Source organism: Oryza brachyantha, chromosome 11, assembly GCF_000231095.2.
Source record: "Oryza brachyantha chromosome 11, ObraRS2, whole genome shotgun sequence".
Classification (NCBI taxonomy): Eukaryota; Viridiplantae; Streptophyta; class Magnoliopsida; order Poales; family Poaceae; genus Oryza; species Oryza brachyantha.
In genome coordinates, this window is record NC_023173.2 from 1,103,405 (window position 1) to 1,122,449 (window position 19,045).

Below are 19,045 nucleotides of genomic sequence, written 5' to 3' on the forward strand. Positions count from 1 at the left end.
AAACGTCAGTAGTTGTGTGCCAAACGATATTACCAAATAAGCAGAAACAAACAAGAAAAGAAAGCACGGCATGAACATATCAATGTACATCCACTGTTGTTTGAAATTATCTCAGATTGCCGACTATTTTTGTAGAAAGACACACGATTGCTGCGTAGTTTGTATTAACAAGAGAAATAGGCCGGTACAGACACCTTAGACCAAGTTCAACCAAAGGGGCAGAAGAAAATTGGCTGTTTGGGCCTTGTTTTAGGCTCTCTCTCAACATTCAGTCAGCCTCAATAACCTGCACACCTAAGTTGAAGCTCCACTCTATCCACCTCTAGCTCACCATCTTGAGACATCTTCATTTTGCAATGGCCATTGCTTTGCCCAAAAGCACAGGCACACTCTCTCCTGGATCTTGGTCAGACCCTTGCTCTGAACAGACAAGCATCACCGCATGAGTGCTTGTTCCTGAGTTCCTCTTCTTCAACTTGCTCGAGGAACGAGTTCATCTCTTCCAAGTTCCAACTGAGCTTGCTTGTATAACACCAAGCTCAGCATAGTAGTCAATGAGACAATAACTCAGTTTGATGTACCTTCTTCAGTCTCTGTAGTCGTTGTCTTGTAAATAGTAGCATCTGAAATACATCTCATATGTGATCCATTGTCCTGTTGCTTAATTAAACATGATTCCTCTTCTGTTGAGTCCAATGAAAAAACATGCAACTGACAACTTGAACTGTCAGAATGCTTGATAGTGGGAACAGATGAACCATGTGTCTCCACTTGATCATGAGCTCCCTCTAACTCCACAGCTATGTCTTCCATCGAGCTTTCCTCAAGAATTTGCGCCATCGCCACAGAAAAGCATCCAGGTTGCTCAGTGTGTAAAGGTAACAAGTCAGTAGTAGATTTTTTAACACTTGGCACGGGTGGATCCAAAGTAAATTCCAACAGTGAACCTTCGTGATGTAGTTCAGAATAATGCCCGTTTCCTGCTAGTAAAGCTTCACTTGGTTTTTCTTGAATTGGTTCATCATGACATGTCGGGTCACAGAAGCTGCCAGTGCTTCATCATTGAGTTGTGCAAATTGTTGATCCATATCTTCAATTGAACACCCGTCAATGACAGGCGTCCCAGTCCCAGACTCTGAAGATAACGGTTCACTCAATTCATCTTCAAGTTTAACTGTCAAGGGTTGACTAACACTGGACTCTGAGATGGATTGCTCTAGTACTTCCAGCATTCGGCACTTAAATAATGAGTTAAATTCCCCAATGGAGTTTCCTTCAATGATATGTGGATCAGAATTACTTATCTTGTAGGGGGGAGACAATATTAATTGCTCAATACCTGTGACATCAATTTCAGTTCAATTATCATTTCCAGTAGGTATTGAATTACATTACTTAGAATAACAGTTTTACCTGCATGAATTGGATCCTTCTCTTCGGATGTGCTTTGTATATACTTCTGGATAGGAGATGAATTGATATCATCACTGGAATCAGCATTTCGGTTACCTTCATCCATTCCATGATTTACCTCTAACACACCCACATCTGAAATTGCTGCATTTAATATTTTAATATCTTCACCAATATGTTTTTCCAGTGAACCAAATAACTTGCCACTGTACCCTTCACTGTCTAAATGACTATCCTGAGCATCTTTTTTACTGATTTCATCTTTCTCCAATTTGAAGCAGTTGTGATGCAGACTAGTAGAGTGCTGCACATACAAGTTACCATGCTGTCTATGCCCTCTTGCTGAGAAGTATGAATGAGGAGTCCAAGTTTCTTGCAATTGAATATCATGGGCCATATTTTTGTCAACTGAAAAATCAAATAGATTTTTTTGCTGAAGGAGAGAAGATGGTGCTGAATCAGGAAGATGTGGTAACTCAATTATTTCATCTGAGCCATTTGAAAAACCAAATGGGATCTGCCTTGATGTGGAAATGGAGGGAACCTGAACATGGAAGCGTGATGCCTACTCCATTTTCTGTACTGCATCATCTGCTTGCAAGTCCATTAATCTCTTGTCAAGTTCAAATTTCAGGATGTTCTTTGCTCTTTGAAGATCCATCAGACTATCCAGCTTACTATTATTGTCCATATCCAAGTAATTAAGATCAATAACATCCTCCCAGTTATTTCCATCATCTGTCTTCCCTTCTGAACCATTTTCATATGTGCTAGCATCCTCCTCAAGATCATCTTCATCATCATCCAAAGAAGTATTCAAATCGTCTTTTGAGGCCAAGGAAGGGAGACCGGTCTGCAAGTCTATCAGTGGGTGCAACTCTTCAAGCATTGGAATAATGTCGGTCATTGATGCATCAGGAGAAGAACTCTCAGTAAGATCAGATTCAGAATCAGAACAAGTATCCTGTGGCTCCTGTCTCATAACAGGTTCCCAACATGAACTCATAAACTCACCTAACTGATACTGATACTGCACTTTACTGTTATCACTTTCAAGATTCATGTTTCCAAGTTCCTGCAGCTCAACTTTCTCGTTGTTCTCTCCAACGTGCTCTTCTGTTTCCACAGTTACACTTCTGCTGGCACAACTTGAAGGCTCCATACAAGGAACGGTATTTGTTTCCATATATGTGATATTTTTTCCGCCCTGGTGGGTATCCTGCAAATCATAGCCAGAAGTTCCATCCTTGGTACATATTTCCTCAATTAATACAGTGTGAATTGTCATGTAGGTGCCATTTTTCTCTTCACACTGAGTGCCATGCATATTACCCTCATAAGTTTTCTCCCTGACATATACTTCATTGCTAGTAGTTGTGTTATCTAAGTGCTCCTCGACAGCAACTGTCTCAACCTTGTCAATTGAACAGTTGGCAATGGAAATCTTGGATTTAAGGGACAAGGCTTGTTGATTCTCTCCAACAATAGGAACAACAGATTCATCATAGCTTAGAAGTGCTCCAAGTAAAAGTGCAGTTAACAGGAAGGCCGGAGATGAAGACAGCAAGAAATTGAATAGAGAAGGGCAAAGCCTGTGTAGAAACAACAAAAAAATGCCAGTACCAGGTACTATAGGGTAATCACAAGCACATTGATATCCAAGTCTGATAGATGAATAAATTAGTCTCTTGATGTGCAATATGATGTCGTTTCTACCAAAAGCCATATATATCTTCTTTGAATTTTCCCCTTAGAATAAAAAGGTGGCCTGGTAAAAGGAAAAAGAGTAGCAGTCTATCACTATAATATTATCGTGATTATTCAGAATAAGTACAGATTTATCTTAAAACACAGGTTTAAGAATGTACAAGAGAATCAAACTGCTCAAATAAGGTGGCATACCAACTTCATTTGAGTTCAAGATCTATATAAATGACATGTTTAAAGAAAATTTTTCATCTGTAATGGTTTAACATTCAAAAGGTAGATGGATAAGCACCACTTCTTAAATATGTAGTCACTAATAACAATGCAGATTTCGGAATCCAGCAGTATTCCTGGGCTATAATCCTATATTGTCAACCCGTAAAAGAGAGGAAAGTAACAAAGAAATAAACAAGATCATCTAACATTATATCAAAATTACAGCAGGTTTATAGATGATTTAGAAAACGATTGGACGATCAGATCCACACCAGAAAGCTAAATTAAGAAATATCACAGCATAAAGTATTTCACCACGCAAGAGCCTAACAATGGAGCCTAAAATAAGACCATATCACAACACAGAATGCATGCTCACCTGTGGGATGCAGAGACGGCACCAAGAACCGAAACACTCAGCCTGAAGCAAGTGTTCGTGGAAGAGCAGAGCGGGGGCAATAGGAAGGCTACCTCAACAACATGAAGCAATGGAAGACCAAATAAAGGAGACAGGAAGCTGCGGTGCAGTGGTTGCCTCCTTTTTTTCTCTAGGATTCTTTGCTTTGGAGTGCCGCCATGAGAGAGAAGTTTTGTAGGGAAAGTGGAGAGCAGTCTTGGTATCTTTAGCTGTCACTCTCACTTTTACCTCATTCGTTCCACACAGTCCTCACTCCTTCTAGAATATTAGTCACAGCTCATGTCTCTGTCCAGATTACTGTGCCTAAACAAGTTAGATGTCGGTATTTCTCCATCGTGTGGCAATGCTTGGATAGTAGTGAGTCACTGAAATTTCAGAAGCTAATCCATCTTGGTTTCAGCATCCAAACTGCATCTACTGATGCAAACTGAGCTCTTCCTTCTATCTCCCATTGAACCTGTTTCCATGTGCGTGGACAGCAGCATGGTCCGAGTACAATGATAGCACATAGTGTGCTCCACTTTTTTCTGTGGGGCGAGCCTGTATGGAACTATGGATCAATGCATGCCAGTGCTACATCAGGAACCCACAAGTGATAAACAAAACGCAGAAAAAGGTATTACACCAACACAAACACAACTCAGCAGTCTCAGCTCATTTTAGTAATCTGCTGTACAAGGAAAAGCTCAGTCCTGGGCCATAAAGTTGTAAGTAAACAATTTGCTGTACATCTGTGGTGTGTTAATCATGAACCTAACCTGAGGACTCACCTCACTTTCTGGATTCCAAACCAGACACAATTTATACAGAAGAAAGAAACAAAGTTTACCTCCATGTGACAGTCATATTTTTTGCCTTTCGCCAGTGTTACTGAACACAATCTCACAGCCATACAGATGCCTGAGAAGTTATGAACAAAACCTGTACATTTGAGAGTGAATTCATGCGATTTTAAGTTGGAAAAAGTGCGTCATTTCCCTCTGACAAGTCAAACCATAAGGTAAAAAAAAAATTAAAAAAAACGCAAAAGCAGCAGCGGTATGGTGGAGCGCAGGAATCACTGGAGCTACCAAATATTGGAACTTTTACCGGAACGGAAGTTAGTGCCCCCCTCAATGTCCCCATTTCCTCAAGAACACAGGAGAGAAACGCATCCTGTCAAATCTATGGTACACTCGTCATTAGAACCCAAAAGTTGAAGGAGGAAGAAGAGTGGTTAGTTGTTACCCCCTCCGCATTCTCCTCCCAGAGCCCCAGGGGCCTGTTGCCCCGGCCACCGGAGTTGGGGGCGAAGGCCGGCATCGGATTTTACCCATAGGCACGAGTACGGGTAAATTGCTCTATCCGTCTCAAACCCGATCCGTTGTCAACCCTAGATATGCTAGTGTATGTGTGTGTATGTGTGTCCATATATATGGGGGTGCGTGTGCGTCTATGTTAAATTAGATTACGATGAGCTGAAGTAAGTAATAGATTGTAAGTGGGTAATTTGAGGGGCTTATTAGATTATAGTAATATGGACATCAATTTCATCATGTAAGCCTTTTTACTATTGCTTATATTCATGTGGATGGTAATGAATCTAGACATATATACAAGAGAAAATCTAACAATGTCATTGACAAACACTTAATTCTAGAAAATGTCATCGACGAGTGTGAGCTCTATAAAATATTATTGTACAAATAAATTTGTCAAAAAAATGTCATCACCGTTAGGTTCTGTTCTATAGTGTGAACAATATATTTAACGGTAAAAATGGATAGAATCTTAACGGCGATGACATTTTTTAGACAAATTCGTTTGTACGATGACATTTTCTAGAACTCGCTCTCGTCAATAACATTTCTTAGACTTAGATGTTTGTCAATAACTTTTTTAGATTTTCTCTATATACAAATAATATACATCGACCAATACATGAATCTAGTTATAGCTAAAATGCCTTATAATATGAAACTGAGAAATTAATAATCTATTAGAATAACCTATTTATCTGTTTCAAATTATCTCTGACAATCTAAAATGCATCTCGAAGCAAACTCATTCTCCACGTAATGCTAGCTGCTAATTAATGGACGTGCATGTGGCATCTTGAATCGTGGATAGAATTCAAGAGCGAAAGAGATATCAGAATCAATCGATCAAAACAGGCTGGAACCGCCCATTTGACTCACTTAGTTGACTCCTGTTCAGGCAGTTACTTGTACATCCGTGTGATATGCATGTATGGTGAGGTCAAGAAACGGATGACCTACCAAAGACATTTCTGCTTGACTTCAATAGTTTAATCGGTGTGACAATACGTGTGGCTCCATCTTCTCTTCAGATTTCAGCAGGTATAGCACTGCATTTTAGACCATTTGCCTTGCATTTCTCGCACTACTGCTAACTGTTCGATTTCCTCTCTGACCTCTGAAGACTGCACGATGATAGACTAGAGTCAGGTATTTCCATAATCTTGATCATCAATTTCAGTCAGTATTCCAGGTTGCTTGGACCTCAATTCCAATCAGTTGTGCTAGACTGATGCAGAGATTACATGCCTCCAGTTTGAAGTCTTAGAAAAAAGAGGTCGATTTAGACAGGAAGGGTCGTTAATCAGCTGACTGATGTAGCACGCACAAGATCATCATCACCACCATTTCTGAAGTTCGGCACCATGAAACTTCCTTTGCTTTGATTGCTTGATCCACCTGGATCTTCTAAATTTTCCCCTTGTTTAATATATACACACCCCGACAGGGCTTAAAAAAAAAAGCGAAGAAGGGCTCCATCGATCCATCGTCTTCTTTCCATTTCAGTGGATTACTGAAGAAAAAGCAATTATATGTGGTCGATCAAACCCGTCGATTTTTATAACAGTGACAGGTCCAGACAGAGTCTTGCATACATTTGAAGCATGTTGTACCATCTCGTTTCAGAACAACCATGCAAGTAATACAGAACTTGCACTACCTGTGCCAATTTTACTGCTAGAAAGAAAGACCGTCTCAATTAACTACACCTCCATTCGTATTAGGCATTTTTTCAGAGACAAGTATATACTGTCTGCAGTTTTGCCCAAAGAATTGACCTGGAAGATAACTTCAGAGATAGAGGTAAGAGCTAACAACTGAAACTGTTCCCAACCCAAGAAGGATACAACAAAAACAAACAAAAAGGGAAGAATATAATTAGTGCTGTAATTAACGGTACTGCATGCAGAAGCAGTCCAAAACGATGTGATGAATACATGTGTGGTTGACTTGACGATAATCAGTCAAAGGAGAAGGTCTATCCTAGAGTCAAGTTAAGCCGCAAAACCAACAGCCGTGTAGTACTTCGCACTGACCACCAGCCAGCAGGCGAACAAGTCTCAGCTTACACCCAACCATTTTCACACTGCCAACACCATAAATAAAGCAAACACATGAGCTAGGTGCCAACCATCCTTTGATGGTTTCTTTACAACAAAAACGATCGATTGCCAGCTGCTACATGATTTGATTTCCAACTATATATTGCTGAGTGGTAGATAAAATAGGGCACAATGCAGACATAAATTTCTACATAAAAACTCTTATGGGAAAAAAAATCATGGACGTCACAATACCAATATGACAAGGTGACTTACAATTAAGAAACCGAACTAATTATGGGCATGCACAATTATTGCATGAAGTAACGTTAGTACATGCTTTCATTAATAAAAGGTTAGTAAATTAAGAGTAGGAATGCCATTTTACTTTGGTACTAATTTACTTAAAATTGATCAAAGTAATCACTTATTTTAGGATATAAAGAGTAAAATAAAAAAGACTACCTGTCATATTATAAAACACTGATAAATATATTCGAATATATTACATGTTAAAATCTAGATCATATATTCGAATATATTACACAATGAAATCCGGATATCTATATCTAACACGGAGAACGTCCGTTTCATTTCTTTTTAAGTCTACGTACGCTTACTCTTATACATGCAAGGTTAAGATTTAATTAATTAGGTTAATTAATTGCACGTACATATAAATTTTGTGGTGTACGAGTTACATGACGCTATACACTCGTACTACGGTCAAAACTAACTCGTACCACGGTCAAAACTAACCTAATGAAACAGTTGAATTTGGGGGGGAAATAATACAAGTATAATGAATCAGTGTTTGAATTGAATGTAGTATGTACTCGTAGTTTAGAACAGTAGGGGCACGCGCGCGCCCCGATTCTGATCTGCCCACCTCTCAAAACTATGGGCGGGCACCAGCGTTCGTTAATTCGTTAGCGTTGACCAAATTATTGTGTTGAGGCCCCTAGCTTGTGTATTCTCCGATCAAATTGACCGTACATGAAAAATGGTGGAGTACAGTTGATAATCCATCCATATCGTATATGTGAGCTGACTAGATCATGTTTGACATTAAAGTAATATAGGACTAGCTAGTAGCCTATGATTCTGTTCACTAATAATATAAGTAATTAAGTTAGGTGTAAATACTCTCTTCAATCTTCATCCCAATTTTTTTTAAAGCTATCTTCTGAAAAGAAAGACTAGAATATTCTTAACTTTTTTCAAAGTGCAGTACATTTGTCTTTCTATTTTTCTCAAAGTCCAGGACATTCTTATCAATTTTACTAAACTTAAATGTAATAGTTGCTCAAAAATAGTGTGTTTGTGGGATAAACAAGATGAGATGAAAATGAAGCTTTTTTGGATTGATATAGTAATATATTTGCTTAAGAAACAACACTTGTTTGATTGCCATAATAATACAGGTGCATTGAGGTGAACGAGTCTGTGAATGCAATCTTAGAAAAGCCAAGTCCATCTAAATGTGATTTTTTTATTTTCTTTTTTGAAATTTCTCTTAAATAAAATTAAATCTCAAAAGTGTTTTTAAAAATAAAATGTATCTTTTATAAAATAACTTTCATGTTTAATTCAACTATTTGTGTCATCAAATAATTGTTATAAACTTAGGGAACCTCCAGTGCTGGTTCGACCATTGCTCTTAGTTTTTTTAGTTCTGAACTACTAAAAGATATATTTAAAAAAATATTTCTATATAAAAGTTGATTATATTACATTTCTAACATATTTTAACTTTCTAAGAAAATTAATTTCATGATTTATATCTCTAAATAATTGTTAAAAAATTAGATAATTTTTCATCTTTTGTTCTTCGTCTTCATCAACAAAAGAACATCGTCCTGGTATGGATAAATGATTTATTTGTTGATAAAATTGTAGAGGGGTTATTGCTAAATTTTATTATCATACAATAATAAAATATATAATACTTATATATATAGGCCAGCCCTGTGGCCGGTCCTCTCGGTCACAGCAAGCGCAGAGCATCCATCCATGCTCACCGCCGCCATGCACATGCTGGACTCCACCTACGCCTCCCCTTGGCCTGACCGCCACCGCCTCATGTCGCATCCCTCGCCGCCCGCCACCGCCACTCTACACCACCACCTCCGCGCCGCCGCCACCAGCCGCCGCGTCGCCAAGCGCCGCCCGCGCCCGTCGCGGCGCCAGCCCACCACCTACATCACCGCCGACCCGGCCAGCTTCCGCCGCATGGTGCACCAGGTCACCGGCGCCGACAACCTCCCGCCGCCTCCACCACCGTCCTTCTCTCCGCGGCCGGAGCTCCTCCACCCTGTAGTGCCCGCCCCAGCGGGCTCGGCCGCGCTGATGCTGCCCACGCTCGACACCTCGGCCTTCCTTCTCCGCCGCAGGGCGCCGGAGCCGGCGGCCCAGACCGAGGCCGCGGCGCCGGCGGCGGTGGCGTTGATAGGAGCACCGGGGGGCAACTACAGCAGCAGCAGTAGCAGCAGCGGCGACCAAAATGGGTTCCCGACCTTGGACTCGTGGGATCTTCTGTAAATCATATCGATCGGTTTCTGATTCTGCATGGCTGTAATTGATTAAGAGTAAGACAGCATCGACGAACATGGATTGGGCTATCGGTTCTGTGTTTATGCTGCTTACTTAATTCAGATTTTTTTTTCCCATGTTTCTTAAGGCGATTGTTAACCAAGCTCGATGTGCTCCTCCTACTGAGTTCCTGCGGCAGCCTCAGGGTTCTTAATTTTTACAGGTTTAGCTTCTTGTTAATTGTGGAGTACCACACTTCACTGCAGGTCTGCAGTTCTTTTTTTCTTCTGTTTTATTTGTTCTTGGTTTTTCTATTGGTTTAGAGTCTTTTGATGAGTACTCCTTCCATAGAGTTATTACTACCAGCAGCATCTCTCAATGAAAATGCCCTTGTTTCATTTGGTTGCTTGCCATTTCCAGCATTTATTTTTCCCGACTATCAGTCTTAAGTATCTAACAATGAACAGATCAATGAAGCAAAAAAAAAAAGTTTGATATTGGTACATTCTAGTAAGGTGCTTACTGCATTCGGGTTTAGCTAACTACAATTAATGCACCAAACCATTGTGGGGGCATTAGCATGTAAATGCTGCTTAGACACTAAGATACGTTAAGGTGAAGCTAACAATTCAATTGGAGCAGAACAGGGATGATCACCAGTCGTTTAAAAGATTGATTGTGAGATGCAATTATATAATAATAATAATAATAATAATAATAATAATAATAATAATAATCACCGGGCTAGATCTTTTCAGATAAAGGAAGTATTGCAGCTCAGAACTTTGCGTCATATATGCACACATGGTATGGTACGATGGAAATGAAGAAAACAAAAAGGTTGGTGTGAGGTCAACTTGCATGCTTAATAAGGGGAGAAAGGTAAATAAAATATCTGTTAAGCACTTAAATGTAGTCTTGATGTAGACCTGGTTGGTGCTTATAAGTGACCACCTCTTCCAGCGAGGGGTTGATCGTTTGATTTTTTTTTCTCTCGACATATTTGCACATGAAAAATAATTTATAAATAAAAACTTTTTATACATATTTTTAGCGATTTAGAGCAATAGATGAAAAATAAATTTTGATGAAAAAAACCTAAATAAACTTTAAATTTAAAATTACAAAATTAGATTTAAATGTAAGTAGAAGAGAAAAGATGAGCTACTAGATTGCACCTAAATATACAAGGGAAAAAAAGAAACTTGATAAAGAAAAGGACAATTAGGAGTGTATATTTCTGCAAGGAGCGCGTGGGGTGGAAATCTGGGGGCAACAGACTTTGTGGTAGTGGTGCGAGCAGATGCTGCCTGGTTGCTCGTGAATTATGATTTCTTCATCTTTGCACACAGCAAGCTACTGGTACTACTTAGTCGTAAAAAGTAAATTTAATAAAACCTAAAAGCAATTTACATATATAAGTAACTTAAAACAAAGGGAAAAAGAAAGTAACTTGTTAAGACATTAAAAGAAATCTACTGTGGGGAAAACAAAAGTCTATCTAAAAATTAGATTTAATCAACATATTATAGTTACCCCACGACGGATTTACTTCTACTGTCATGATAAGTTATTTTTTTAAGTTACTTCTATAATATATATGTAAATTACTTTTATGTTGTATTAAATTTAAGAAATAACTTAAACTAAAAGTAAAACTTGTTATGACATTAAAAAAATCTATTGCACGTGTAAAAACATAAGTCTATCTAAAAATTAGATTTAATCAACATATCATAGTTTCCTCACAACGGATTTACTTCTGATGTCATGACAAGTTACTTTCTTTTTGTTTTAAATTACTTCTATAATATATGTAAATTAATTTTATGTTGTATTAAATTAATTTTTATATGTCTAAAATATAACTTAATGAAATCTAAAAGTAATTTAGATATATTATAAAAGTAATTTGTAATGTTTCATCAAAATATAATCATATGAGATCTTGTTATAAAGATTTAATTGTTACGAACACAACAGTGTAGTCAGATCATAGATCGAATGAGTAGTTTAAGAGAATATTATATTTGAAACATAGGATTCAGTCTTCTGACGAGATAGGTTGCTTCTTTATTTTGCTGGGCTGGTCACTCACTTGGGATCGAACAGCTAAGTGCCCGTAGCTCGTTAAAGCTAAATCATGCGCGCGTACCATTTAGATTTTACGATATGGAAATATGCGATGTAACCAATTTTCCCGTGAGATGTACCCAACTAACCTCGTGGGAAAAGTGGTTACATTGGACACTCGCTTCAAACAAATTGATATGAATTATTTAAAAAAATAAATTAATATGAGAATTTGAATCAAAGGTATCATATTGCATGTCCATGCACCATACAATATTACCTATTCCACAGTAAGTGCCTTGTGTGATTTAAATGACAGGATCACATTCCATGCGAGGGCTAGAAACTTAGCAGCTAGAACCTGAGAAAAAATGCCAATAAAGGTGAAAACAACATATAGAGCAAGCAGTGGCAAAACCAGAATAGAAATTACTGGGGTCCAATACATACTAATTATCTAATTTTTGTACTTGTGTACTAATTAATATGATATAATTTAGTAGGAATTGGATAATTCACCTGGGGTCCGAGGACCCTGGGAGAATGACTATAGGTTTGCCCCTGGCAGTGGTGAACCCAAAATAGAAATTACCGGAGGTCCAATACATACTAATCATCTAATTTTTGTACTTGTACACTAATTAATATGATATAATTTAGTAGGAATCGGACAATTTATCCGGAGTCCGAGGACCCCGGAAGAATCACTATAGGTTCTCCCTTGAGAGCAAGCAAAACAAATAGGTAAAAGCAATCCAGTTCCAAAGTACAGTGTAATACTTTAAAAATTCTATGAAAATAAAAAAAACTCAAATACCTAAAGATAACCACTCAGAGCGGGCCCGCCATTAGTTAAAGGTATTCGTATGTATATCTAAGATTTTTGACAAAATATATATACACTATGTATACATATATGTATTCAATAAAACAGAAACAAGAGTCTATTTCAACTCATACAGACTAAAGGACAAGTCTAGTAGGCTACTTCCTCTGTCCCTAAATATTTAGCATCGTTGACTTTCGTCTTATTTATTTTTTTAAAAAAATGTAAAGCTATATATATACATAAAAGTATATTTAACAATAAATAAAAGATACTCCCTCCGTTTCATAATATAAAATGTTTGACTTTTTTGGTGACAATGTTTGACCCTTTGTCTTATTTAAAAAAATATAGAAATATCATTTATTTTGCTTGTGACTTTTTTTATTATCAAAAGAACTTTAAGCACGACTTGTCATTTTTTATATTTATACTAAATTTTTGAATAAGACGAATAATCAAACGTTGCAACCAAAAAAATCAAACATCTTATATTATAAAGTATAAAATAACTAATAATTATGTAAATTTTTAAATAAAATAAATAATCAAATATATATAAAAAATTAATGGCGTCACGAGAAAGTTCACTGGCACCTCACTAAAGCCCACAGCCCGTATTGTCTAGCCCTAGCTGAGCACACGACACTTGGGATTTCGGGGTGTTGCTTGGGGCATCGGTGGTGGCTGGGTTCGGGCGTCCGGCGGCGGGTGAGCGCGCGGAGCGCGCGGAGCGCCGGAGAGCGTAGGGCGGGAGGCGCCGAGGCGGAGGAGCGGGCGGCGTGCGGCCGCCAGCCGGCCCTGCGGAGCAGGCTGCAGGCGAGGAGGTCGTCGGGGCAGGGTGGCGCCGGCATCGGGCGTCCCTCGGCGGCTCGGTCAGGCGGGTCCGGGGAGGCGGGGACGGGAGACCGCGACCTGGGCGGGGACTTGTCGTACTTCGACGGGGGGAATGCCTACGACACGAACCCATTCGACCTGCGACGTAACCGTGGCGGTGTCATCCAGATGGGTCTCGCCGAGAACAGGTAGTTAAACACATGGTAAATTTTCGTCGCCGAATCAAGCATCGTTCTCGTGAAGTGCTCGTCTGATTTTGTTGCTCTGTAAATGTCACAGCTTTCTCTGGACCTGATTGAGGAATGGAGCAAGAACCACCCCGAGGCATCCATTTGCACACCGGCAGGCAGGTTTGATTGACCATTTGTCCATTTGTGAATTCATATACTGAAAACTGATTAGTGAACTTCTGAATTTGTGAATCTCATTTCATGATTTCATATACTGAAAATTGAGTAGTAAATTTGTGATTTTTTTATTCTCATTTCATGATCCGTAAATTTGTGATTTACTAATTGGTAGGTTTGATAATTGAGAACAATAGAAGATGAATAAGAAAGGCTAGGGAAAGGCGACATAACAAAGTGGTAAAAATTAAAATGGTAAATTTTTGATTATTCATGTACATTTCCATTTTAATGGGGGCGAGCCACGCCCCCATTTTTGCTGTCGCTGGTTCCTCGCCTCTCCGTCCGCCTCCATTCCTGTCCTTGCCCCTGCGGAGTCCGCCTCCATTCCTTTCCTTGCCCCTGCGGCGGCGGGACTCCAGGCTGCTACCTCCATGGGCCATGGAGCAGTAAGTACCAATCTATTGCTCTCCATTTCTGCCTAGTTTACCCTTGCATTTTTCTCTTACACATGATTGATTAGTTGCTGAGGCATGCGAGTTCCATCTGGTCTGTCCCAGTGATGAGCAGTTTAGTAATCCGAGCAATTGATTCAGTTTAGTCGAGTTGGTGCTCCCTCCACATGGCATTATGCTGCCTGTGAGTGTGAGGTTGAAGGAAGCGATCGATGTATAATTCCATCCATATGCACTGTTGAGAATAGGCATTCTGAGGGACATACATGATGGAAGCCAACCGACCCAAGCTTGCTTCTTATTTCACATTAGTACTCCGTATTCTTTTCTTTTTTTACTTCAGAATGGATTTTTTTGTTGTTTTAAATCCTTTTTTTATCTCATGGCCTTCCTTGTGGAATGGATCCCCAGGCCAGGCTACATCCAAATTTTATTTGGTTTTCCTGAATCAGATTCAGTCCTGATTGCTTGTTTGTTTCTTACTTATGGTTTGGGCTTCTGAGGAAAATAGAGTGATTCTTTCATTCACTCCAAAATGTACACAACCCATGCATATTTATTGGCACATACAAGAGACACTAGATTGTGTAGGATTTATTTAGACTACACTCTAATTTTCTAGTAGCTATTGACTTGCAAATATTATCTAGAACTTTACATTTCTAGATATGAGATAAAGTATATGTTAGATTATTCTAGAATACTTCAGAAATAACGAAATGAATTAATTCCCAACATGCAGATGGGCCCAGCAGCGGAGGCAGCACTCGCCCGCCGTGCCGCTGACCCGCTTCCCATGCTCCGCCGCTGCCGTGACGCGCTCCTACCGCGCCTCTTCGCAGCTCCACGCGCTCCTCCTCACCACCGGGCTTGCATGCCACTCCCCAAACATGTCCCTCCTCCTCCGCCTCGCCTCCCCTGCCCTCCCCATCTCCCACCGTCTCCTCTGCTCCTCGCTCCCGCCCACCACCTTCCTCGCCAACTCCCTCCTCTTCGCCGCTTCCTCCCCACGTTGCCTCCCCTCCGCGCTCTCCCTCTACTCTCTCCTCTCCCTCTCCTCTCCCATGTCGTCGCCACCGCTCCTCCGGCCGAACGCCTTCACCTACCCGCTGCTCTTCCGCGCCGCGCCCCCGACCGTCGCCCTCGCGCTCGCCACCCATTCAGTCAAATTCCTCGGTGCTCATGCCGCCTCCTGCGATCGTGTCCTCGGGCCGTGCTGCTTGACGTCTTCACTCGCTGCGGTAGGATCGCCTCGTGCCGCCGGGTGTTCGATCGGATCGCTTGCCCCGACCTGCCGGCCTGGAACGCGCTACTCTCCGCCTACATGCGTTGTGCCTCGTCTGCTGCGGATGCTATCCTTGAGCTCTTTTCACGGATGATTTCCCTAGGAACCGTTAGGCCCAACGAGATCACTCTCGTCGCCGTCATTGGCGCGTGTGGTGAGCTTGGCGCTCTAGGCCACGGTGTATGGGCGCACACCTATCTCGTGAAGCGCCAGCTTGCTATCAACCGCATCGTGACCACCGCGCTTGTTGAGATGTACGCCGGGTGCGGGAGGCTGGACCTAGCCGAGCATGTCTTTGCCACTGCTTCGGACAGAGACACGCGTTGTTACAATGCGATGCTCCAAGGCTTGGCCGCCCACGGTCATGGTCGTGCTGCCCTTGACCTGTTTGATAGAATGCGTGGCTCGGGTGTGCCCGTGGATGGCGTCACTATTTTGTCCGTGTTGTGTTCTTGTGCCCATGCTGAATTGGTGGATGAAGGGCTGGAGTACTTTGACAAAATGGAGATCGAATTCGGGATTGAGCCAAGGATTGAGCACTACGGATGCGTGGTTGACATGCTGAGCCGGGCAGGTCGACTCGATGATGCCGAGAAGCTAATCCATGAAATGCCCATTGTGCCAAATGCTGCGATATACAGATCTTTGATCCGGGCATGCGACATTCATGGCAATCTGGAGCTCGGCGAGAGGATGATCACTGAATTGAGGCAACATGACCCGGATGACAGTGGAAACCATGTCCTGATTGCCAACTTGTATGCTAGAATGAACCGATGGGAGGAAGCCAAGAAGACGAGGAAGGAGATGAAGTCCATGGGCATTGACAAGAGCCCTGGATCAAGCCTCCTAGACATGAATGGAGTTCTCCATGAGTTCTTGGTGGGTGACAAGACGCATCCTGCCTCAAAGGAGATATATACCATGGTTGAAGAGATCGAGGCTAGATTAAGTGAACATGGGCACCGGTCAAGCACCACATCTGTGTTGTTTGATGTCGAAGAGGAGGACAAGGCGGATACACTGACCTACCACAGCGAGAGGCTCGCCATTCCCTTTGCTCTCATCGCTTCGGATCCAGGAACTCCCATCAGGATCATCAAGAACCTCCGGGTGTGTGCCGACTGCCATGAGAGCGCAAAGCTCGTCTCTCGGGTGTATGGTAGAGAGATTGTCATGAGGGACCGCACCCGGTTCCATCACTTCAGAGAAGGGGAATGTTCTTGTGGAGATTTCTGGTGAATACTCAATTGTGTTGTACATTACAATGTGCTGTAGATTTCTCGCACAATTCAATTGTGCTCGCATAGTTCTTACAATTTTACACATTCGCTTTAGATAACGTTCCATTCAGTTGTAGCTCGCATGGTTCAATATCAGCTATCACAGTTCATACAGCAACTGTAGTTTGTCACAATGCGCATACCTCATATCTGTCTGAGTGTTCTTTTAGTCACTTTACAGATGGTTAATTGTAAGAAAAACAAAAAGTTTCTGTAAAAATAAAAGTGAGTTCTGGATGAGGACTGATACATAAGACAAGTATTCTTTTTAGTCATAAATGCTCTCATTTTCTATCCTTGCAAATAAACTAGGATTAGCAAGACAAGAAAACGAGTCCTGGTAGCAAAAAGATACTAAAATATGGTAATTTCTTTAAAACTATTTATATTCAATCACAAGCTCCAATGATATTCTCATTTTACTCTGTAGAAAGCAGCGGTTAAATTCTCCTTTTAGGCACATTCATGATATTCTCTTTGTTATTATACAGGTAATTACGTCAAGTTTTATAATGCTATAAGGGAGGCCTGTCCGGACATCCAAATGATTTCAAGTTGTGATTATTCATCAAGACCACTTGACCATCCTGCTGATTTATATGATTTCCATGTAAACTACTCATTCTCTGGAGTTCTCATTCTTTGTCACCAATGTCACTGCCATTCCCATTTTATCAAATTCTAACAGCGCTTCTTCTTCCAGGTGTATACTGATTCTAGGACTTTGTTTTCGATGAAGAATACATTTGACAGATCATCTCGTAATGGGCCCAAGGTATGTTGTATGCCTGGACTTCCATTGCTCTGTGAACCTTTTCATTTGGGGGAAGATGCTTGTCAAACAGTATTGCAAAATCTCCCAATTTGTGGAACTTGATGACATCTCTCTTGGTATTATTCTCAGGATGATCTCAGTTCTCTATTTCTTAATAAACAATTCAGTAACATCCAGGGTGCATCTAAGTCTTGTGTGATAATGTTTCCATGTTTTGGATAATCTTGGGAACCTTGTTGCTTCTCTTGCTTTTTTACTTGTCACATTATTGACCCACTGCCTATTGATGTATTCTCATCCTGTTAGCCATTAAATATATTTCTTAATATGTTTTGGTTCAGGCTTTTGTTAGTGAATATGCCGTATGGAGAAGTGATGCGGGTAAAGGAAGTCTTTTTGCATCTTTGGCAGAGGCTGCTTACCTTACTGGACTGGAGAAGAATAGGTGATCTTTCCTTGAAACAATGGTATTATTTCTCCCTGGATATCACGCTTGAGCTTTCCTAGATATATACAAATGCAAGATCTTTACGGTGAGTTAGGTAACCTCTTGTTGGCTCTTTGCAGTGATATTGCTCAGATGGCAAGTCATACGAGTAATACATAAGATGTGATATGCGAATACGAGCCAGCTGTATATATATGCTTGTATCTTGAAGCACTACTGCATAATGTAACTCATAGGAAATGATGAATAAAATTCACATCAGGCTTATTTGCTTCTCTCTTTTTTCGCTCTCTATATTTGTATTGGATGAAACTAGATGGCAGTATGGCACATGCCATTGCTTTGTTTGACCTAAGAGAAAAGGAAGCGGGAAGAAGAAAATATGGACTCTTTGCCCTGATAAGGAGAGTAATTTGTCCAACGATAACATATTTGTATAGAAATTAAGGCTCAGATTAAGGACCAAAAATCTGAGTTTAGCATTGAGCAGATCTAAATGGACCCCAATCCCTCCTAGGATGCTTGTTGATTCTTTTGTGGATACTGTAAATCTGGCATGTTTCCCATTAGGTATATTGGCAATTTGGCGTTTACATTTTGAGAAGCCTACAAGAGAAGAAACTCAGCAGCTGGTTGATAAAATCACAGGAGAATAAAATGTTGGAGAAAGAAGCTTCTGCCTTATCCACACAGAGTTATCCTTATCAAGAGTAGTTTATCCATTACTCCTAAACATCTCTGATCATTGTTGGTTGAGGTTTAAACATGATTAGCTCCTCTCATGTAGTTAACTGTCTCTGGACATGAAATAAAGTACGATGAGCTACATTTAGCTACAAGGATACCTATATGAATTAAAATATATTATCTCTCTTCACTCTCTCGTAAGAGAGTCTTAACTTATGTCCATTGATATCTTTATATCTTTATATATGGTGTAAATTAAAACAGCAAGAGACCACCTACATGGGTTTATCTATATAGACTAAAAAGCCCATATATGTTGGGGATGCCCTAAACCAAAAGATGAGGGAAATGTCGTGTCTAAGGTACCGCATAAGACATGTGATATAATATATGTACATATTGT

At 40.4% G+C, this 19,045-nt stretch overlaps 2 protein-coding genes and 1 pseudogene across 6 annotated transcripts; 2 read left to right on the forward strand and 1 right to left on the reverse strand.

The window, feature by feature from the left end:
- Positions 1 to 26: 26 nt before the first annotated feature.
- LOC102720749 lies at positions 27 to 4,170 on the reverse strand (annotated as a pseudogene).
- A 4,934-nt stretch (positions 4,171 to 9,104) lies between these two features.
- LOC121055800 (calmodulin-binding protein 25-like) lies at positions 9,105 to 10,036 on the forward strand. Its single transcript, XM_040529078.1, has one exon. The coding sequence runs from the start codon at positions 9,108 to 9,110 to the stop codon at positions 9,633 to 9,635; it is 528 nt and encodes a 175-aa protein (XP_040385012.1). The 5' UTR covers positions 9,105 to 9,107; the 3' UTR covers positions 9,636 to 10,036.
- Positions 10,037 to 13,173: 3,137 nt separating this feature from the next.
- On the forward strand, positions 13,174 to 18,790 carry LOC102708564 (pentatricopeptide repeat-containing protein At3g62890-like). 5 transcript variants are annotated; one of them, XR_005812792.1, is made up of 8 exons: positions 13,174 to 13,550; positions 13,642 to 13,712; positions 13,885 to 14,158; positions 14,907 to 16,687; positions 17,224 to 17,342; positions 17,436 to 17,507; positions 17,849 to 17,974; positions 18,075 to 18,790. XR_005812792.1 is itself a non-coding variant. In XM_040529007.1 (4 exons), the coding sequence occupies exons 3-4, from the start codon at positions 14,144 to 14,146 to the stop codon at positions 16,689 to 16,691; spliced, it is 1,800 nt and encodes a 599-aa protein (XP_040384941.1). In that variant the 5' UTR covers positions 13,174 to 13,550; positions 13,642 to 13,712; positions 13,885 to 14,143. The 5 variants fall into 5 exon arrangements, 1 of the variants encoding a protein (XP_040384941.1); XR_005812793.1 differs by having other exon boundaries at positions 17,849 to 17,952; XR_001551490.2 differs by lacking the exon at positions 14,907 to 16,687.
- The last annotated feature ends 255 nt before the right edge of the window (positions 18,791 to 19,045 follow it).